Below are 22,528 nucleotides of genomic sequence, written 5' to 3'. Positions count from 1 at the left end.
GATGTGCTAAGCTAATAGAGACATACCCCAAGAGAATTGCAGCTGTAATTGCAGCAAAAGGTGGCTCTACAGAGGATTGACTTTTGAGGGGGTAATTGTTTAACATCCATGCAAATATGGATGTTACTGAAGTATGTGGGCAGTGACGGCTACATCGTTTGAAACTGACATTTATTTTTGTACTTCGAGCACACTAGTACATCTCAAACTATTAGAACATTGTGGAAAAAGTTCAATATTTTCCATCAGTTATTTCAGAAAATGAAAATGTAATGTATTCTAGACTCATTACACGTAAACTAAAGTTTCCAGCATTGTTCTATTTTCATTTTGATAATTATGGCCTCCAGTACAAAAAATTAAAAACATCTCAAAATATTATAGTATTTCATTTCGAGTTTGAATAAAACAGTATAAATACTGTGTATCTCTGTCTAGTTCAGTACATGCAACTACAATCATGGGGAAGACTGCTGACTTGACAGTTGTCTAGAAGACGATCATCGACACCCTCCACAAGCAGAGTAAGCCACAGAAGGTCATTGCTGAAAAGGCTGGCTCGAAAAGGTGCACGAACAACAAGGATGAGCACAGCCTTGAGAGGATTGTCAAGAAAAGTCAATTAAAGAACTTGGGAGAGCTTCACAAGAAGTGGACTGAGGCTGGTGTCAGTGCATCAAGAGCCACCACGCACAGACGTCTTCAGGAAAGGGGCGACAACTGTCACATTCCTAATATCAACCCCTTCCAGAACCAGAGACGATGTCAGAAGAGTCTTACCTGAGCTAAGGAGAGAAAGAACTGGACTGTTGCTCAGTGGTCCAAAGTCCTCTTTTCAGATGAAAGTAAATTTTGCATTTCATTTGGAAATCAAGGTCTGGAGGAAGAGTGGAGAGGCACAGACTCCAAGGTGTGAGAAGTCCAGTGTGAAGTTTGGGCAGTCTGTGATGATTTGGTGTGTCATGTCATCTGCTGGTGTTGGTCCACTGTGTTTTATCAAGTCCAAAGTCAATGCAGCTGTCTACCAGGAGATTTTGGAGCACTTCATGATTCCATCTGCTGACAAGCTTTATGGAGATGCTGATTTCCTTTTCCAGCAGGACTGAGCACCTGCCCACAGTGCCAAAACTATGACCAAATGGTTTGCTGTCCATGATATTACTGTGCTTGATTGGCCAGCCAACTCACCTAACCTGAACCCCAGAGGGAATCTATGGGGTATTGTGAAAAGGAAGATGAGAAACACCCGACGCAAAAATACAGACAAGCTGAAGGCCACTATCAAAGCAACCTAGGCTTCAGTAACACCTCAGCAGTGCCACAGGCTGATCACCTCCAATGCGGTGTGGCATGATGCAGTAATTCATGGTAAAGGAGCCCCAACCAAGTACCGAGTGTATAAATGTTCAACTTCTGAAAAGTGTGTCCATGTCCTGTATTGTAAATCAATTTTTTATTTGATCTTAGGAAACATTCTAATAATTTGAGATACTGGATTTCTGATTTTCATGAGCTATAAGCCAAAATCATCAAAATAAAAAAAAAAGTTTGAAATATTTCACTTTCCGTGTAATGAATATAGAATATTTAAAAGTTTACCTTTTTTAATTAAATTACATAAAAAATAACTTTTTCACAATATTCTAATTGTTTGAGATGCACTTGTAAATGAGCCTTAAGCCGGTTAAAGAGCGTGTATAGCTTTGATTGCTGATAACGAATTCATTTTCTTTTTTTTAATTTCTTTTTAAAATGGCATTAATAATCTATTACACTGTCATATCAGCTTCAAATGATCTGATACTTTTAATCACACTACACACTTATCTGGCCACGAGCTTCAGAATCTTGAAGGTTGCAACCTGATTGGCTGATCTGTGTATACTCACTTCTGTACAGCAAGAAAATAAACTCCATGACCCAATGGCGTGATTAAAACCATTCATTTCAAGGGAGCAGTTAAATACATAATATACTATATACATACATAAATATTAAAACTCAATAATAAATATAAAAATTTCGACAATGGTGGGTTGTGATCACAGACCCCACTTTAAGAAGTACTGGTGGGATGAAAGGATGGATGGATGGATGGATGGATGGATGGTACATTTGGCATTTGATGGTCATTCCTTTTCAGTGACCACATTTTCCTATTCACTATTAAATTACTAAACTTTCTGCGACAGCATGAGCCTGTTGGTCTTACAGAACTAGCTTGTCCGTATCTTGTGTTTGTCTCTGTCTGGCGTCTTTTTGCTGTTGGGCTAGGTTATCTCCTTAAGTCTTTTATCAGCTCCAAATATGGGACCACATGCTCTACTTTTTCCTGTGATCACTGGTCCAGATGTCTTGGCTAAATTTCTAGATTTCTGTCTGTCTCAGCTCACGCTGTCACATCCGAGAACTTGTTTGGATGTTGTGGTTCAGGCTATTTTTCAGAAGTAAGGAATACAATGCATGGACAAGTGTTGTGATAGAAGAATAATCAGTAAGGTCATGGTGGTATGCAGCCCAAAGCATGTCCTAAAGCATTTTACAGCTCTTAGCCCACAGCAGTTTGCGGACAAGTGGAATTTGTATTTCTTAAAAACAGCACACCTTACATTTTCCCCATTTATAGTTGTACTTAATGTTGAAAAAGCTAGGTTCTGTGATCACTTAATAATATTTTGCTATTTCCCCATGGCAACAGACTGCTCATCAGTACATGATGATGCTTTCCAAGCAGTTCTGTTGTTTTCCTCATAATGCATTTTCCCCTGGTCGCTTTTACAGCATCTGTCCGTGGCTGCGGATGCTGTTCCCTGGTCACTCCTGTCACGTGAGTCTGGGACTGTTCACGTGCCCTCCTGGTCGTATGTCGATGGTCAAATTGGGCCACCTCTGGATAACTCATATCATTGCTGATCGAAACATCATGTGGTGATTATTATTATTTTTTTTATTCAGCAATATGCCCCATGAGTTGCGGATGCTGCTGGGGACAAGTTTGAGCTTGGAGTTTTCTTTCTCCTGGCCTTTGGTATGCCCGTACCTGTGCCGCAAGGCAGTGGGTGCCCTTTCCAGGTGCTGTCAGCCAGGCGAGCTGAGCCTGGGGATTTGGAATTGGAGTTACCTTCTCCTAGCCTTTGCCTGAAGAGGCACAACCTGCAGGGCAACAGGTGGATTTATATTCAGAGTTGCCTTCTCATATCCCAGTGTTTTGGCAAGGTTAATACCACGGGAAGTATCCCAGGCTTGCGAGAGAACCAGATCTGCCAGGAGGGACATTCCCCTTGCTAAAGGGGCCTTTCTGGGGTAAGGTGCTATCTCTCTGCAAGCCTGTGAAGCAGTTTTACGTCATACTCAATCACTTGCATTGTAGCATCTTTAAACATTCCCTAACTAATATGTATATGTCTGTATAGTCATTACCTCATCAGCCTTTTTTTCACTCTTGAAGTTCAGAAAAACAGCTTGTCATGCTACCAGGAAACAAAGAAAGCACAGACTCCTTCATCCTGACGACTTTTTCCCATGGTGGGAAACGTAAAAGCTTGACCTCTTAGTATTGTAAAACACGGACACTGGAGACTCCTAACAGAAACGTTAAACATCTCCTTACAGAAATTCCTCCTTCACCATGTTTATGCCTCCATGCCGATGACTGCCATGGCTGGAGGCATTATGTTTTCAAGTTGTCTAGCTGTCCGGACGTACGCATGTCCTTCCATTCTTTTGAATGCGATATCTCAAGAAAGGCTTGAAGGAATTTCTTCAGATTTGGTACATATGTTCAGTTGGACTCAAAGAAGAACTGATTAGGTGTTGGTCAGAGTTCAACGTTAAAGGTCACTGTGACCTCATTACATTACATTACATTACATTACTGGCATTTAGCAGAGGCTCTTGTCCAGCATGACATACAACATACCCAGAGCAGCCTGGGGAGCAGTTGGGGGTTAGGTGCCTTGCTCAAGAGCACTTCAGCCATTCCTGCTGGTCCAGTGAATTGGGCTAGCAATAGCAACCTTTTGATCCCAAATCTGCTTCTCTAACCTTTCGGCCATGGCTTCCGCCATGTGTGTCCCGTATTTCCCATTCTCATGAATGCAATATCACAAGAACGCCTTGAGGGAAATTCTTCAAATTTGGTAGAAAAGTTCAGTTGGACTCAAAGATGAACTGGTTAGATGTTGGTGGTCAAAAGTCAAGGTCACTGTGACCTTATGTATGTCACATTCTCATGAATGCAATATCTAAAAAACACCTTTTGAGAATTTGAAGAAAAGGAAATTTGAAGAAAAGGGAATTTCTTCAAATTTGAAAGGTACAAACCTTTTTGACTCCATGATGAACTGATGAGAATTTGGTGGTCAAAGTTCAATTTTCCTGTGACCTTATGTTCTTGTGAACACCATATATCAGGAACACCTTGAGGGAATTTGGAACTGAACTGGTTCACCGAGGCATACGAGTGGTAATTCTAGTTATTTGTTAAACAACAGCAAATTTTTCAGTCTGTTTATTAGGCTTGGATTATGTGAAGTCCCTATGAATTAGTTACTATGATAGAAACAATAACAATAACATGGGGGCAGCCAGGCCCTGAAGGTTAGAGAAGTAGCCTGGGGCCCAAAGGGTTGCTGGTTTGAGTCCCAGGACCAGCAGGAAAAATGTGAGGGGAGTTGAGTGAATGAACAGCACTTTCCTCTCCCTCTGTATTATGGCTGAAGCACCCTTGAGCAAGGCACCTAACCCCCAACTGCTCCCCGGGCGCTGGAGAATAGCTGCTCTGGGTATGTGTGTGTGCTCAGTGCTCACTTGTGTGCATGTGTGTGTTCACTGCTTCAAATGAATTAAAAGCAGAGGAGGAACTTTTCTGTGCTTGAGCGGACATGTGACCAAATAAAGGCTTCTTATATTGGAACAAGTATGTAAATATATACCTCTAATCAGTTCATCTTTGAGTCCAACTGAACTTTTCTACCAAATTTGAAGAAATTCCCTCAAGGAGTTCTTGTATAATTCCTTGAGGGAATTTCTTCAAATTTGGTAGAAAAGTTCAGTTGGACTCAAAGACGAACTGATTAGAGGTATATATATTTAGATGTTTTTTTGTTTTTTAAACCTGGTGCTGTCACCTTTTCATTTGCATTTAGAGTCTTATCTAACTAGCTCATTTTGACTGGTGGTGGGAGAATTCTGTGTTGTGTACTTATTATTATTATTATTATTATTATTATTATTTTTACTGTGAACTGTGGGTGGTAAAAGAGAGCAACTGGACTTGCTTGAAGACGTTTCACCTCTCATCCAAAAGGCTTCTTCAGTTCTGTCTGTCTGACTGGTAGGGAGTATCAGGTATTTATCCTCTCATGGATGAAAAGCTCATCTAAGGTGTCATTGAGTCATCCTGTTGGTGTGGGTCACTGGGGGCTGGGTGTGAACGGCCTCGAGAGTCGTTAGGATGATCAATGGATTGCCCGTTAGGGTGATCAATGGAATGCTGATTCTCTCTGTCCTCCTGTGAATCACTGAAAACAGCTGGGTTTTGGTGTGCATTCAGATATCTGGTACCCCTTTTCCACCAAATCAGTTCCAGGGCTGGTTCGGTGCTGGTGCTGGTTCACAACTCGTTCAACTTGCGAGCCAGCTGAGAACCAGTTTGCTTTTCCATAGCTCGCGGTGCTAAGGGAAGCCACGTCATTACGTCGCTGTATACATCAGTTACGTCGTTGTATACGTCAGTTACGTCACTACGTTTGCATAAACCTTGGCACGAATATCGAAGCAAAAACAACACGGAAGAAGCAGCAGCAGCAACAACAATAATAATAATGGATGACTTCGCGTTTGTACAGCTGCTGCTTCTCATCGTTTAAAAATGGCGACCTTTCGCGGTCTTGTTATTGTTGTTGGTCTTAACAACTCCGCCCCCCACTGACGTAAGCGGTTCTTTCCTCTGGCCCAGCAGAGAGTTGGTGCTAGCCTGGAACCAGTTTTTCTGGCCCCAGAGCCAGTTCTTTGTCAGTGGAAACAGAAAACCCGGTTCCAAAATAAGCACTGGCCCCGAACCAGCCCTGGAACTGCTTTGGTGGAAAAGGGGCATGGGAAGTGTGCCAAGCACTGCATTGTAGGTGGCTGATAAATGATGTCTTAGACCCCCACCTCTGTTCAGTGATGGCCGTTCCAGGTTGACAAAAATGGCTTCTTTAACTCCTCGCTCATACCAACGATCCTCTCTGGCTAAAATGCGTACGTTGCAATCCTGAAACGAGTGTCCTTTGTTGTCAAGATGAAGGTAGACAGCAGCGTACTGGCCTGAGGAACTGGCTCTCCTGTGTTGAGCCATGCGCCTGTGAAGCGGTTGTTTTGTTTCACCAATATACGAGTCTCTGCATTCCTCACTGCACTGAATTGCATACACTATGTTGTTCTGTTTGTGTCTGGCTATTCTGTCCTTAGGGTGGACCAGTTTCTGCTTCAGGATGTTGCTGGGTCTGAAATGTACTGGAATGTTGTGTTTGTAGAAGATCCTCCTGAGTTTCTCAGATAGACCAGAAATGTAGGGAATGACAATGTGCCATTTTTACTGTGCCATTTACCAGATTGACAGGAACTTAAAGTCTGTGTCCTTCGGTTTTTGCTTGCAGTTACATTTGCATCAGCATGCTGGCTATCAGGCAGGATTAACTTGTCACTTTCCTTCACTGTAATGTTAAAATATAATCAGTTGTTTTGCTGAGCGTGAAAATCATAGTGGGTACACAAACAGCAACAATCTTATAAACTCATCAAAAATGGACAGCTCTTGCACAGTCTCTTACACAGTACTGCTTTACACTGATGTAATGCTCATATCATCCCAGAGCAATGGCATCAACCCATGAAAAGACCTTCTTTGTATTTTTTTATAGAGATAATAAGCTCAGGAAGATAAGCACTCAGAGCTCAGGCAAAATTTCCAAAAGTCCATTTTCAGTTTTTGGTACTGAACTGGCTTACATTGGCTTCTCCTGTAATTTTGTATATCGCACTTTGTTTTATCAGGCCATTTATTTATTTATTTTTAGTCTGAGCTCATGTAGTTCCTCCTTTTCTCTTACTCCTGAGCATCCTGTTTGTGCACCAGTGTTCTGAGCTACATAGATGTAGGTCAGATAACATTTTTGGCCACAGCAGGAACGGATGTGGACACGGCAAAAGCACAGCTTGACCTGCTTCTCCACTGTACGTTCAGTCTGATAATCTCCGAGATCTCTGCCTCGTGATCATGTTCACTAATAAAATACTTATACCGTATGTCGCTTCATAGCCAACTGCTTTATGTCAGTTTCTGGGCTCATTAGTAACTTCAAGAAAGAGAAGCCTTTATTTGTCACATGCACACTCAAGCACAGTGAAATTCGTCCTCTGCATTTAACCCATCTGAAGCAGTGAAATACATGCATGCACACACAAGTGAGCAGTGAGTACACACATATAGAGGATGTGCAGTCACGTGACCCGCACGTGTGTACTCCGCCATATTGGACGGCATCAGGATTGTTTACCTTGCACGAGCGTAATGGATCCAGGGAGTAATCCCCAAGAAAATTCGGAAAATACTCCATCTACATCGCGCGATTACTTGTCTAAGTTTGTTCAGCATTTTGAAGGTGACGTGAGGCAGCGTTACGTGGAAAAGTGTTCCAGGTTGGGGATTGCAGATCTGTACAACTTGCCGCAATCCTTGTTCAGGGAAATTCGGAGCTGCGGTGTCGGCGATTTGCCCGATCTGGCCTACCACGACATTTACAATTTTCTTGTTAATCGTGAATCGTGTTACACTGGCAAAGCCCTCAAAGCTTACAAGAGCCTGGAAGCTTATAAATATTTTGTTGCGGGATGGGTATCCCAACTATACCTCTGGAAGGTTCCGAAGAAGGAAGTCTACTTGATAACCTCACGGGTAAGTGGCATTAAGACGTTTATCATAAAGAGACTATGCAGGACGTTTTATCGTAGGAATGTTCGAAATCTAAACTCAGTCCATGAAACATAGGAAGTATGAGAAGAAAACAATAAATCAGAAAGCTGCGCACATTTGCGCAGCTTCTGCGAAAACGTGTGCAGCTTTCTGATTTATTGTTTTCTTCTCATACTTCCTATGTTTCATGGACTGTAACGGCATTTGCTTATCTAGTAATTTTAATACAGAATTTACTCTGATGAAATTATTCAGACACTCCAACGCCCCCTCCCCCCCTTAAAAAAAAAATCGGATCTGCACGATTCAGCCGTGAAAAAGGCGGCATCCGCCATTTGCATCCCTGTTTAAACTCATAGGTTAACCGACTAATGAGGCTCGGTGGTCGGTCAAGATTTTTTTTTAGTTTTCGCCATCCCTACTATGGATTGGCCTTTCAAAGGCATATATGAGCCAAAAAGATAAAACATTGTCATAGACTAGGCCAGGGTAGTAGGGCTAGGCATAGCCATTTTAAACGTTAGAGATCAAGCGGACTAATGGCCACAAACACTGTACTGTCTAGTTTCTAAGTATGCAGTTATCATTCAATCCAAAAATCAACTTAACAGATGTACTAGGAGTATTGAATTAGAAGATTACACCTACCTGATATGAAGTGTTCACTACAAATTTGGCTGGTAGAACTGGGGTACCAGTTTTCTCTTCACACAGCGGACACCCATTTTGCGCGTCTCTCCTCGTCTGCGGGGAATCTATAAAATGACAGGCCCTCCTTTTGGCCCTGTCTATTGGTACAACCTAATGCTGAACAAGATATAACTATTCTTGAAAGATCTACTCCCACACACTTGATAATTAGAACGGGTTCGTCTAAGTTCTATGCGCGGCCTTGCCGTCCAAGATGGCAGATAAACATCACATGACCTCGTGACGTCACATGCACGCTCTCTATACCCAGAGCAGTGTGCAGCTATGCTACAACGTCTGGGGAGCAATTAGGGGTTTGGTGCCTTGCTCAAGGGCACTTCAGCCCAAGGAACATGCGAACTCCACACAGAAAGGCTCCCATCGGCCACTGGGCTCAAACCCAGAACCTTCTTGCTGTGAGGCGACAGTGCTAATCACTACACCACCGTGCTGCCCTTAGATGGCTGTTGCAAAAATTTAGAAACGTGCAGGAGAATTGCATTTGCTCAGGATACTTTCAACAAAATGAAGAACTTGTTCACAGATAGAAAACTATCAACTATGCTAAAAATACGCCTTCTCAACACCTTCGTGTGTGGTCCATGTAGTTATATGGATGCGACTCATGGACCGTCACAGCAGAAACGCAGCAGAATATTGCAGCTGTGGAGATGCGATTTTATCGGCATATGCTCAAGATCTACATGGATAGAATGACAAATGAGCAAGTTCTCCAATGCGTAGGCCAAAACGGACAACTCTTTGACAACTGTTGAACGATGCCAAGTTAAGTTTATTGGATTTAAGGAAAGGACGACTAGAAGTATGGTGCCTCGGAGGAAGAATTGAAGGAAAGAAAGCTCGAGGTCATCAAAGAAGACTTTCCTTGCACGACTTCCAATCCAGCCTCAAAAGTGCAAGTGTGCTCTGGATGGAGTACTGCTAAAAATCAAGAGAAGTGGCGCCACATCACTCAAACATGGTTCGCCTCAAGCCCGGATCGGGTTCGGCAGTGACGATGATGACAATAGTAAGGCCATCCTTAAAAAAAAAATCCGTTTCCTGTCCACCGGGTGAGCAAAAAAATTTTCAGTCGGGAGGGAGGGATTTTTTTTTTAATATATGGATGGATAAGAAATTGCAATGCTGTGTTTGCTTTTTCTTTCAGTACTTTTTTATTACAAAAGCAGACACATTTAATAAAGTACAAAAACTTTGTTAGCATTTTAAATGCTGACTGCAACATTTGCAAAACTTTTACAAAGGTACTTAAAATGTCCGACACACGGACTTTTTGTAGTTCTAAATCGACCGTTAGGCCTAGTTCGGATGAAATTACACTATTAAAATGATCACTGAATGATTTGTTTTTCTGAATCTTTACTATTTTGTTGTTCGCTAGAATACCATTTTGCGATTTCACACTTAAGCAAAATTTAAAACTCCGGATCTCCTTCCTTCATGGTGGCTGCCATTTTTTTGTGCCGCACAGCACATGCGCAGAGCTGATTCAGTTCAGAGTACGCGCGCACTCGGCGGAGGCAGTAGTGTGTCGGAGGGAACAGAAGCAGAGATAACGCTTATTTTGTCTCCGGTAAACCAGTCTTCTCTCGTTCAATTACGTGCTGGCATCAAAAGACGCCGTTGGTTGTAAATGAAACCAAACTGAGTGGTTGGAGTGTATTTTCATACACAAATGGAGAAATGTTCGCTGAGTGTGTAATTGTGTAGCCCCATTGCAGACCATTGTCGTTGTTAATTCATAGCATGCTCAGTTGCGTGAATGTGTCATGCACTGAAAATAAGAGATTTACAAACCAGGAACGCCTCGTGATGCAATACGCAAGAAAAGAAAGAAGATTTACTGCCATTTTACTTTGTATTTGAGTAAAGTGAATGAATAAATAAATGGTCTGTGGAAAATACATTTAATCCTGGGAACTGCGTGCACAGGAGTTTATTTTGTGCTACTTATTTGTCATGGCTGGCTAGTATGAGCCTTAATGGAAAGCCCTGGGAATGCGGAAATGTCAAGTTCGATTTTAGATTTACGAACCCGAAAAAAAAATGTAGAAAAACCGGCGTTAAAAAAAAAATTTCAACCGCACAAACGGCACTCACCCGGCCAGTGGACCGGAAACAGAACATTTTTTAATAATGGCCTAAGGTTGGATGAGTATCCAGATTCAGCTTCTGTCACTCAAGAAAAACATGGCTACCTCAGAATCGTGAACTGATACGGGTGATCCATAAGCAGCTGCATAAAATCAATAACCCAACACTGAATTCAAGTAACTTTTTTCCTCACACAAATATTGATTTAAATTGTGAATAACAGTCCTGGGATGAGCACAGGACAGTCTTTGTGATTACCGCAGCAGCTCTTGTGGACAAATCTGCAGTATCCAGGTGAGATTATGAAGAAAGGGTAAGACTCAGGTATAAACTTTTTTTTGGGGGGGGGGGGGAGTGCAGATCTTTAAGGTATCCATGTGGGATTATCCACAGGAGCAGAAAGTGAGTCGAGAGCAAGAGAGAGAGAGTATTAACAAATTGTTAGGATATATTCTTATTCCACACTGGATTAAACGGGTGTATGTTGTGCTCAGAGTGCAAACAGCAGGTCTCGTTATGACAACGGAACTACAAAGGAGCACCAGGAGGACATTTACATGCCAATGATATTACTACATTGCTGTTACTGAATGCTGACTCCACTAACTGTTGTTTTATCATAAATCTTTGATGAGGTGCTGACTTTGTTTTATTAAAGTTTATTAAAACCACTACCCAGACGTTGCCTGTTCCAATGATTACACACTAGTGTACACACACACACACATTCTTACTCTATTGTGTATTTTCCTGGACAGCACATGATCATGATGATTTATTTTACTTTGCCGTGAGGTGATACTGGTCGACATTAACATAATGAACAGATGTTCTCAACTCAACATCACTTGTAGGCAAAGTAAAGCAAATATAGAATAGAGTGTGAACTTTCCATTGTGTTATATTCTAATCTAAATGGAAAGCTCCACCCTGAAACACAAGAAATATGTTTCTGTAGAAATATTAGTAGTTATGGTGCTGATTTGTTGCTTGGTGATATTCTTTTGTTATTCTTGTGAGAAGGTAATGGATATCAAATAGTTAGTGTGGAGACCATGTTATTTAATGGGAGAAAAGAATTCAACAGTCTCAAACATAAGGGATAACCATCAAGTTTTGCTAGTAGTGTTATAGTCAAGACCACCTAAACCGAGACCAAGTCATGACCAAGACCAGAGTGTATCAAGACCAAGTCATGACCAAGACTTTGAGGGGTTAAGATCAAGTCAAGACCAGAGTGTATCTAGACCAAATCAAGACCAAGACCAGAGTGTATCGAGACCAAGTCATGACCAAGACTTTGAGGGGTTGAGATCAAGTCAAGACTAAGGCAGGGCGAGACCAAGTCAAGACCAGAATCAGACCAGTGGGTGTGAAGGGGTGGGGGAGGGGTGACAGCGATTAACAGGAAGAAAATTTTCAAATTAGTAACGAGTCACGTTATTGGTTGCATTTGAAGCAGGAATTTTTATATCCAATCACAGTAACAATGTTAACAGATAAATCGGACAATTCAAAGGCAATTTGGTGAAATCCCCACAGTTGTGTTCTTGACCAGTCTTGAAATAAAATCTTAAGTCTCTATGTCCGAGACAAGACTGAGTAAAAATGCAGTCAATTCCGAGACCTTCAAAAAGTGGTCCCTTCAGGCCTTGGTCCACCATGGGTGATTCCTGTGCTCCTCGCTATGGTCTGCAGTGAGCTCATTGCTTTTTTTTAACATCAGGGTTATCCAGCACTCTGTGTGGCAGTGCTTCTGTGCTTGGTGCGGTGTTCCGAGTGATGTTGCCCAGTGGTGTCGTGATGGCTGTGCAGGTGGTTTGGGACATGCCAGCGCTCTGTGCAGCGGTGCTTCTGTGCTCACTTTGTGGATCCATGGCACGGTGTTCTGAGCAATGTGTCGCGGTGGCTATGCAGGCAGTGTGGGACATACCTTTATGCGCCTTTTGGTGGGACTGTGGGTAGCTACGCCACTAGAATAACATCCTGATCCCTTTTTTGATGGACTTTTATAATTGTAAAGTGACCTTGGGTGTGAGAAAGGCGTTATATAAGTTGAACTTTATTATTAGGTGGCACGGTGGTGTAGTGGTTAGTGCTGTCGCCTCACAGCAAGAAGGTCCTGGGTTCGAGCCCAGTGGCCGGCGAGGGCCTTTCTGTGTGGAGTTTGCATGTTCTCCCCGTGTCCGCGTGGGTTTCCTCCGGGTGCTCCGGTTTCCCCCACAGTCCAAAGACATGCAGGTTAGGTTAACTGGTGACTCTAAATTGACCGTAGGTGTGAATGTAAGTGTGAATGGTTGTTTGTCTCTGTGGCAGCCCTGTGATGACCTGGTGACTTGTCCAGGGTGTACCCCGCCTCTCACCCATAGTCAGCTAGGATAGGCTCCAGCTTGCCCACGATCCTGTAGAACAGGATAAGTGGCTACAGATAATGCATGGATGGATATTATTGAGAGTGATTGATTTGATTTATGTTGATTTTTTTTTGCCTGATTTCATCCTTCCTGCTATTGTCTGCTTTCCTCCTATCCTCCAGGTGAGCACCAGCCTCCTCTGAGCAGCGACTCGGACACATCACTCATCCTGCCGGTGGAAGTTAGCCTGTCCGACATCGAGCTTTCTACTGAAGCTGAGCAAGAAGAAGCCAAGTCCTGAGTCACACAGCCTGGCTGCTACAAAGGCACAGTTTTCGAGGGGGCTCCTATGGAGCTAAATATGTACCAGGACCAGGATTGGGGGGGGTTAAAAAAAAAAAAAGATAGGAGGAGGAAAAAGAACATAAGCAATACTTTCTCCCATACGGCCACACTGAGTCCCAAAAAAAGGTCTTCTCGCGCTCTCTGGTCACACCAGGTCGGTCTTGATGTCTCTTCTTTTTTAATTTTGCATTGCGACAGTGGAATAAGCACACAGCGAGCTTCAAGATGCCAGATTTGACTGCTCGGAAAGTCTGCCTTTGAATTTCGTGTGGGATCACTGCCAATATATACATATATTCCAGAGTGGATATATATATACACATGCACACATACATACACACACAAACAAACAAACAAAAGTATGTATCGCTGTGACCAGCCTACTGCATTTTGTTTCTAAAGCAGTCAGAGTGCAGTCCAACTGAAAAGGAGAAAAAAAAAAGTCATATCATGTCTCAAGTGTCCGCTTGAGAAGTTACCAGTGCTAGCATTTTTTCAAATCCATCTGCGTCAAATAACGATTTTGCCATCCGAATGGTGCGTTTTGAGAAATCCCCAAGCACGCCCATCATCAAGAGATTGAGATACGAGTGAGAGACGTGGATTATTCCAGAAACGTCTCATTTACTTTGCTTATCATTTGAGAATGTTGGGTTGTTGTTTTTTTAGCTTAAACAAACTTTGCTTCCTAAACATATGATTTTTCTGTCCGCTTTCTCCTTAAGAAATGTGAACTTGGCTTGTAAGGATAGTCTTCTGAAGTGTCACTTGAGCTCATGAAGCTAAGTTTTCCTCACATTCATCCTGTCATGCCATTAGTTAGTGTGAGGATGAGCAGCAGTCACATCGAATCTGATGTTTCCTTCTTTTATAACACATCTAAGGATTTCAGTACAAGCTCTAGACCGAGCTCTAGACCAAGTCTTGTTGTCTTCTGCTTCTTTCCAAAGCACTAAGTCGCCCTTCCTCATCACAGAGGTCAGCTTCAAGCCCTTGGCCAAATATATTCCATTACATTACAAGCATTTAGCAGACGCTCTTATCCAGAGCGATGTACAGCATACCCGCAGCAGCCTGGGGAGCAGTTGGGGATTAAGTGCCTTGCTCAAGGGCACTTCAGCCATTCCTGCTGGTCTAGGGAATTGAATCTTTTGGTCCCAAATCTGCTTCTCTAACCATTAGGCCATGGCTTCCACCATGTATGCCCCATATTTCCCATTCTCATGAATGCAATATTTCAAGAATGCCTTTAGGGACTTTCTTCAAATTTGGTAGAAATGTTCAATTGGACTCAAAGATGAGCTAATTAGATGTTGGTGATGGTCAAAGTCCAAGGTGCCTTGTTCAAGGGCATTTCAGCCATTCCCATTCCTCCTGGTACAGGGAATTGAACCATTGACCTTTTGGTCCCAAAGCAGCTTCTCTAACCATTAGGCCATGGCTTTTGCCATGTATGTCCCATATTTCCCATTCTCATGAATGCAATATTTCAAGAACACCTTGAGGGACTTTCTTTAAATTTGGTGGAAACATTCAATTGGGCCCAAAGATGAGCTGATTAGATGTTGGTGGTGGTCAGAGGTCAAGATGCCTTGCTCAAAGGCACTTCACCCATTCTTGCTGATCTAGGGAATCAAACCTTTTGATCCCAAATCTGCTTCTCTAACCATTAGGCAATGGCTTCCACCATGTTTGTCCCATATTTCCCATTCTTATGAATGCAGTATTTCAAGAACCCCTTGAGGGAATTTCTTTAAATTTGGTAGAAATATTCGGTTGGACTCAGAGATGAGCTGATTAGATGTTGGTGGTCAAAGGTCAAGGTACCTTGCTCAAGGGCACTTCAGCCATTCCTACTGGTCCAGGGAATTGAACCAGCGACCTTTTGGTCCCAAAGTTGCTTCTCTAGCCATTAGTCCATGGCTTCTGCCATGTTTGTCCTGCATGTACCATTCTTCATGAATGCAATATTTCAAGAATGCCTTGAACGGAATTTCTTAAAATTTAGTAGAAATGTTCAATTGGACTCAAAAATGAACTGATTAGATGTTGGTGGTCAAAGGTCAAGGTGCCTTGCTCAAGGGCATTTCAGCCATTCCTCCTGATCTAGGGAATCAAACCTTTTGATCCCAAATCTGCTTCTCTAACCATTAGGCCATGGCTTCCAGCATGTTTGTCCCATATGTCCCATTCTCATGAATGCAATATTTCAAGAATGCCTTGAGGGAATTTCTTTAAATTTGGTAGAAATGTTCAATTGGACTCAAAGATAAGCTGATTAGATGTTGGTGGTCAGAGGTCAGGGTGCCTTGCTCAAGGGCACTTCAGCCATTCCTCCTGGTCCATGGAATCGAACCAGCAACCTTTTGGTCCCAAAGCTGCTTCTCTAACCTTTAGGCCATGGTTTCCCATTCCATTCATAACTTTTTGATACACAAGAGCGTCAGCAGTTTGCTCTTTTACAGCATGAAAAGGTCTGAATAGAATTGTCGTCGATTAACGTCATGAAGTCATTTTTTATCGCACATTGCCTACAGGAGAGCAGAAGTCTAATGAACGACGTTTATTTTAATATCAAAGTTTTATTTTTCTAAAAAGAAAACAAAGAAATGAACAGGCCCTGTTTACAGTCAGTAAGACATTCGGTGAAATGGAGACATCATCGGTCTTACGTTTTTTGCTTCAATTTCATTTCATCATCCAAAGATAACATTACGAAATGCCCATGTGTCACTATGTCTTTCTCCTTCTCCATGGCTGGTCTTTTAATCAACCTTTATTCCAGCATTCAGGACAATTAGTGTGCCAGGGTACGTTTATTTTTGAATAATCTTCAACACTAAGCTCACTCTTTCAGCAATCCCTGATGCACATCAGTGTTTTTATGACCCTGACAAAACGAGTGTTCCCTTTTTTTCTAGCTTGTCACCGCTTTTTGTGTGCCATTATGTGTCTTTTCCACACTGGCTTTCAAACCACAATGCATATGACTGACTGTAACCTTCATGTTTTTATTTTACTCAGTAAGTGCTGAAAGGACTGTGCTCAGAGGAGCTGTGTGCTGGCGGTGGGAACTTAGGAACCTCTGAGAAGTTGCCCATATAACAAGAAATTCAATCAAACTTGTTTGTTTATTTATGTATTTATTTATTTACATTGTGGTGTAAAACTACTTTTAGTATTTGAGAGACTATATATGTATAGCGTTAAACAGCACTGCAAAACATTGGCCGAGAGTGACGTCACGGTCACTGAAACAGCTGCTGGAAATGAAATGCGGCGACACTGAATTCAATTTATCTCAGAAACGGGAAGTTCGGACTTGTAATTGTGTCATTTTTGACATCTCTGCATTCGAGTTGCAAAGAAGACAAAAAATGGTACTCTGTGAGCAGCCATGTTGATTCGATGTCACTTGCTTAAATTGGAAGTTGAGGAGACCATCATCCTGCATTCTCATCTCATTATCTCTAGCCGCTTTATCCTTCTACAGGGTCGCAGGCAAGCTGGAGCCCATCCCAGCTGACTACGGGCGAAAGGCGGGGTACACCCTGGACAAGTCGCCAGGTCATCACAGGGCTGACACATAGACACAGACAACCATTCACACCTACGGTCAATTTAGAGTCACCAGTTAACCTAACCTGCATGTCTTTGGACTGTGGGGGAAACCGGAGCACCCGGAGGAAACCCACGTGGACACGGGGAGAACATGCAAACTTCGCACAGAAAGGCCCTCGCCGGCCACGGGGCTTGAACCCGGACCTTCATGTTGTGAGGCGACAGCGCTAACCACTACACCACCGTGCTGCCCCATCCTGCGTTCCAAAGAAGGAATTTCCTATTTGAGCTGGCGTGTTCTTTCTTGTTTTTTTCTGGGCTGAGATCAAAAATTACAAGTTAAGGCCTGTCTTTTGGAAACAAATATCAGTCTTCAGGTTAATCAGATGATTCATGATTCACTTGTAATAAATGTCAAGGTGATTTTTCTTTTTTGGATTCTGCAGAATTTGGTGCAATTGCACCAAGAACAATCATAGGAAAAAGACTTAGAATGGTCTGAAGAAGCAATGCTGGGGCTGATTTCTTTCTAGCCCAGAGTGTAGCCTCTCAGTGACAGTCGTATCAGATGATTACACAGAATAAAACAGGTTCTAGACTTGATCTCTGTTTGCGCTTATATATTTCATACATTGCATTAACGGCCTTTAGCAGACGCCCTGATACAGAGCAGGTGCCTTGCTGAAGGGCACTTCAGTCATTCCTGGTGGTCTAGGGACTCAAACCAGTGACCTTTTGTTCCCAAAGCTGCTTCTCTAAACACACATTGTCCAGCCAAAGTACAAATTAGAAAATAAATGACAAGCCAGAGAACTGTGTGTTTTATTCGGGTTGTTCTATTTTGCGTTTTCAGGTTGTCCATGCGTCCATCCCAGGTGCTCATTAGTGCCGTATCTCAAACATGTTTGTAGAATGTGTATAGATTGATCACTGTAACCAGCAAATGAACTGATCTTATTTTTGAATTGATCCAAACAGGGTCAAGATCACAGCAAGGTCAAATGTCTTCAATAGTTATTCTGCAATAGCTTCGTCCCTTTTTTTATATTTTCATGCATACACGTTAGTATATGAGGCGACGTAGACTTGTAGAATCGACAGCAGAGGCACCATTGTTTGTTGTCGTTGAGTCCTGCTTGTTTGCTTCGAATGAAACTGTTACAACTTTTCTCTTTATCAGATTTTATATTGAGCAGAAACGTGGCACAGACCTAGTGGAGCACGACAGACTTGAACAATTTAAAACAACGAAAGCTGCCATCTATCAGTCTGTGACGTGTTTGTGTATGACACTTTGCCCCACATCATCCTTATTATTATGCCATCGATAACGCATCACTCAACCGTAATAGTTTGCTTGTTGAGGTATTGATTGGTGATTATCAACAATTCTACAATTAAACTATTAATAATGTCACTACCAGCTGAACAATTAAGCACAAATGATACTAACTTGGTCCGATTTTTGGTTCTGGCATCGCTTGACATCACTCTCGGCCATATTTTAAAATATGTCTACCAGCACAAACTGTTTTTACAGCACAGAATACAGCACTGAAGTTTGATTCAGTTTCTTGTTCGACAGAGTCCCAGCTTCCCAGAGCTACAGGAAGAGAATTAAAAGCTTTTATCGAGTTTAATATTCAACAGTCAGTCAATAAGCACAAGATATTGTAAAATGTTACTTGAGATTCATATTGGTTTTGGTTTTCCCCTACTCATTTTGAATCACTCTTTCTATTTAAATATAAAGCTTTGCTTTTGCAAGGTGTCTTCATTTATAATTGTCATGTTATGAATGTTACTGTTGCTATGTTAATGTTATTGTAGTGCTCATTGTGTAATTTATCATGGAAAGGAACTTTTTTGCTGACCACTCACACGGCTTGCTGTTCAGCAGGCTGTCGTGCGACTCGGCGATTTGCTCTCGAGTCTGAGACAAGGTTATGTAATCACACAGGGTTCAGCATCGATCGCCAAATCCTCTTTAATCTGACACGCGACTTGCTGTGTGCGTGCATGCGTGCGTGTTTAGAAACACAGCCCTCGTGAGCCAGTAAGAGGTCCATCGTGAATGAAATGATCAACGATTGTAGCATCTACATGCGCTTGCTTTGTTTTTGTGTGTTAACTCCATTCCTGGTGCACAGTGGGGCTCAAATATTCAGCAGTTACACTAATCCTCCATGCACTACTTTCCAGAATTCTTGAGTTATCGAAATCCAATGGCTCCATCTTTACTGAAACACAGCAGAAGTCTGTTCGAGCACCAGTCAGTGATGATTATTTCATCAGAGACCCTCGGAGGCGGTATAACAGCACAATCTTGCTTTATTTATTTTTATTAAATTAAATTATAACGGGCCATTTTTCAATCTTTTTTGTAAAATTGTGTAAATGAAGACTAAGTTCATGGGCCAAACCAAAAAATGTCCTGCCAGATTTAGAAAGGTTCACTAAAGTTGATTTTCCTGATACTCATATATGTTAGTAAATACAAATCAGCTGTGAATTACTGTCCCGAGTGTCTTCATTTACATTATTGACATCCACAAAATTGATTTGATTTACCCGTACATATAGTCACACCCACGGCTCACAGAGAGACGAGAAATGACTACCAAACCCCAAGTACACACTACACGACTTTCGAAATCTCCGAATCGTAAGCTTTTCATACTATACTGCTTGAATCAGAAGTGCACTCGATACAAACGCTCTTTCATTTGGAGGAGACATCCCACCTGAAATGCATCTCATCCCCATATCCCACTTTCTGACCAAAAAAAAAAAGAGCGCAATTATGACGGTCATTAGTTTGTACCGAAATAAGAGAAAATGTGGAGGAAATATCAGGTTTTTTTTTTTTTTTAAAAGCTGTGTGCCAGAAAGAATCCTGTGGTGATTGTTTTTATTTTTGCCTCTCTTAACAACCTAATAATTTGAGTATGGCATGCCAAACAGTAATTTTTATTTATGTATTTATTTATTTATTTATTTATTTATTTTTAAACCAGGGAAAATAGTGAAAATAGCATGCTTACATTAGGCCCTCGTACTCTTGCATACCTAGACAGATGATAAACCGGATTCAGGGATCTGCTGCGCATGACATGAGATACACTTGATTTCCTTTCAGAGTCTCACTGGCTGTTTTTCAGTGATGCGCATGCAACTAGTCGCAGAACGGGTTCACACTACGCAGTTCACACTATGCTTGAAAATATCAGCACTGAAGCGATTGCTTGCAGACCAAAAAACCGTAGAGCTGGATGATCACCACAGGAGCACAGTCGCTGAAATGAAGGGTGTAGTTGCCAAGCACTGCAATGAGTGCGTGACTGGATTGTCAGGGTTAAAATCAAGTAGTTTGCACACATTTTAAGTGGTGAAAGAGCTCCTCCAAAGTGCAGCGTGCTCCAAATCATCCAATAGCACAGCTCAGCTCTGCCGTGCAAAGGCAAACTGCAGGATCTGCAAAATCTCTGAAGTGAGATAAATGGCATTTTGCCTTGGTTTGACATGGTACATTTGCAGTTACTGCGAATTTCAAACACTCATAACTCGAAGCTGGAGCACAGTAGAGCCACAGAACTTTCACATATAACAGAACAGATACGGCACCTGAACTTCATACACAAAACTCAATTTCATAAAATACGCAGATACTGCAATTTGCCTTTGCACTGGACATGCACCAACTCTGTGGCTTTTTATAGGGCGCCATTACCTTTATCCTCATGTTATAGCTAGTTTTATTCCTCTTAATTTATGGATTTGCATTGGATCGCTTTCTTGGATTTCAATATGAAATGCTTAACAAAATGTTCATTACGTTGACGCGTGTAATTGAAATGGACAAGCGATTTTAAACTTAACGTAATCTGTGTATAAATTGTAGGAACTCGTCACTAATTATACAACCTGAACCCAGTTAATCAAATTTCACATTAGTGACTCACCTTATGTGTAAGTTTACACAAACTCGCAAGTTCTCCAAGGATACAAATGTTTCTTCGAGCAATTTACGAATAAATCAATTCATGTCCAGTTTGATATGAGGCCCAATAAGAGTGTAAGCAACATTGTGCTGTTGTACTGTAGCTTCCTTTCTTCAGTCTCATCATTTCAGTTAAGTTTGTGTTCACACCCTTTCAGAAAAGCACTTTATTTCTGTGATGGAGCCACGGATACATTAAAACACAAAGATTTTACTGATTAAACTCAGCAGGGTGATCGCTAATCCTGTAGCGTAAGTTAGTTAGGGTTAGTCTAGGGCTGCTGGTTTGCATATGGCACACGTTTAGGATATTGTATCAGAGCTCCATCTGGTCATAAGTTTATTCCCCTTGAATGTCCATGGGTGGGTTTTAAAGATTGTTAAACAACTTGTATACAGTATCCAGCGGAGTTCAACAGTATTGCTATTTTGTTATATAGAGGACAGTGTAAATATATTCAGCCGTATTGGTATACTGTTCTAGTACAATGTTGCACGTGTTTGAGTCTTTGATTGTGAGGTACAATAAATTTTATTGCAATTTTTTTATCCAAATCTGTTCCGAGTCTTGTTTTGTTTGTTTGTTTGTTTGTTTGAGCAGTAAATTAGCAGCTATAGCTGCAGTTTAGCATATAGGGTGTACACATGTATTACTTTATTATTAACGGTCTTCTTAACATATCAGGGTTTGTCTCTGGAAAGTCTTCAAAAGTAGAATGTTTAACATGTTTATTTAGAGGTGTATCAAAATACAATTTAACAAAATCTTGAAAACTCAACTAAAATTCAGCTAAATCCCTTGTTTACGAAAATCCAGATAACACAAATGAATTGGGAAAACCATTCCTTTTTAATGCAAAACCATTAATCATTACTGGTGTTTTGTTTTGAGGCTATCACTTCTGGCTGAACAGATTAACCATTAGTTAGAAATTGGTGCAGAGAAAATAAACCCATACACCTCTCTCAGTTTGTTTTTAAACATTGTTTTATCATTAAACTAGAAGAACATTCGGTAGGGTTTATACCTCTGCCAAGCTACATACATTGATCAGCCATAAAATTAAAAACACTGATGGGTGAAGAACAGGCAGTTCTTGAAGTTGGTGTGTTGGAAGCAGGAAAAATGGGCAAACGTAAGGATCTGAGCGACTTTGAAAAATTGTGATGGCTAGATAACTGGCACATCTTGTGGGGTGTTCCCAGTATGCAGTGGTTAGTACCTACCAAAAGTGGTCCAACGAAGGACAACAGCGTCATGGGTGTCGAAGGTTCATTGATTCACATGGGGCACGAAGGCTAGCCCATGTGGTCCAATCCTATAGAAGAGCTACTGTAGCACAAACTGTGGAAAAAGTTAATGCTGACACCCTTCTCTTTTAGCCAGCATTAACTTAACAGTAGCTCTTCTGTGGGATTGGACCATATGGGCTCACCTTCATGTCCCATGCAAATCAATGAGCCTTTGACGCCCATGACGCTGTCGCCGGCTCACCGGTTGTCCTT

The 22,528-nt window shown here is 41.7% G+C and overlaps 1 protein-coding gene across 1 annotated transcript in view; it reads left to right on the top strand.

Moving 5' to 3' along the window:
* The window catches only part of rnf150a (ring finger protein 150a), an 88,766-nt gene extending 67,189 nt beyond the window's left edge, over positions 1–21,577 (top strand). The window contains exon 7 of the mRNA XM_060926505.1: positions 13,299–21,577. Coding sequence (XP_060782488.1) covers positions 13,299–13,417 — 119 coding nt within the window. The 3' untranslated portion in view covers positions 13,418–21,577. The remainder of the gene's footprint in view (positions 1–13,298) is intronic.
* The last annotated feature ends 951 nt before the right edge of the window (positions 21,578–22,528 follow it).

This window comes from Neoarius graeffei, chromosome 7 (genome assembly GCF_027579695.1).
Source record: "Neoarius graeffei isolate fNeoGra1 chromosome 7, fNeoGra1.pri, whole genome shotgun sequence".
NCBI lineage: Eukaryota > Metazoa > Chordata > Actinopteri > Siluriformes > Ariidae > Neoarius > Neoarius graeffei.
This window is presented reverse-complemented; position numbering and strand designations above follow the sequence as displayed.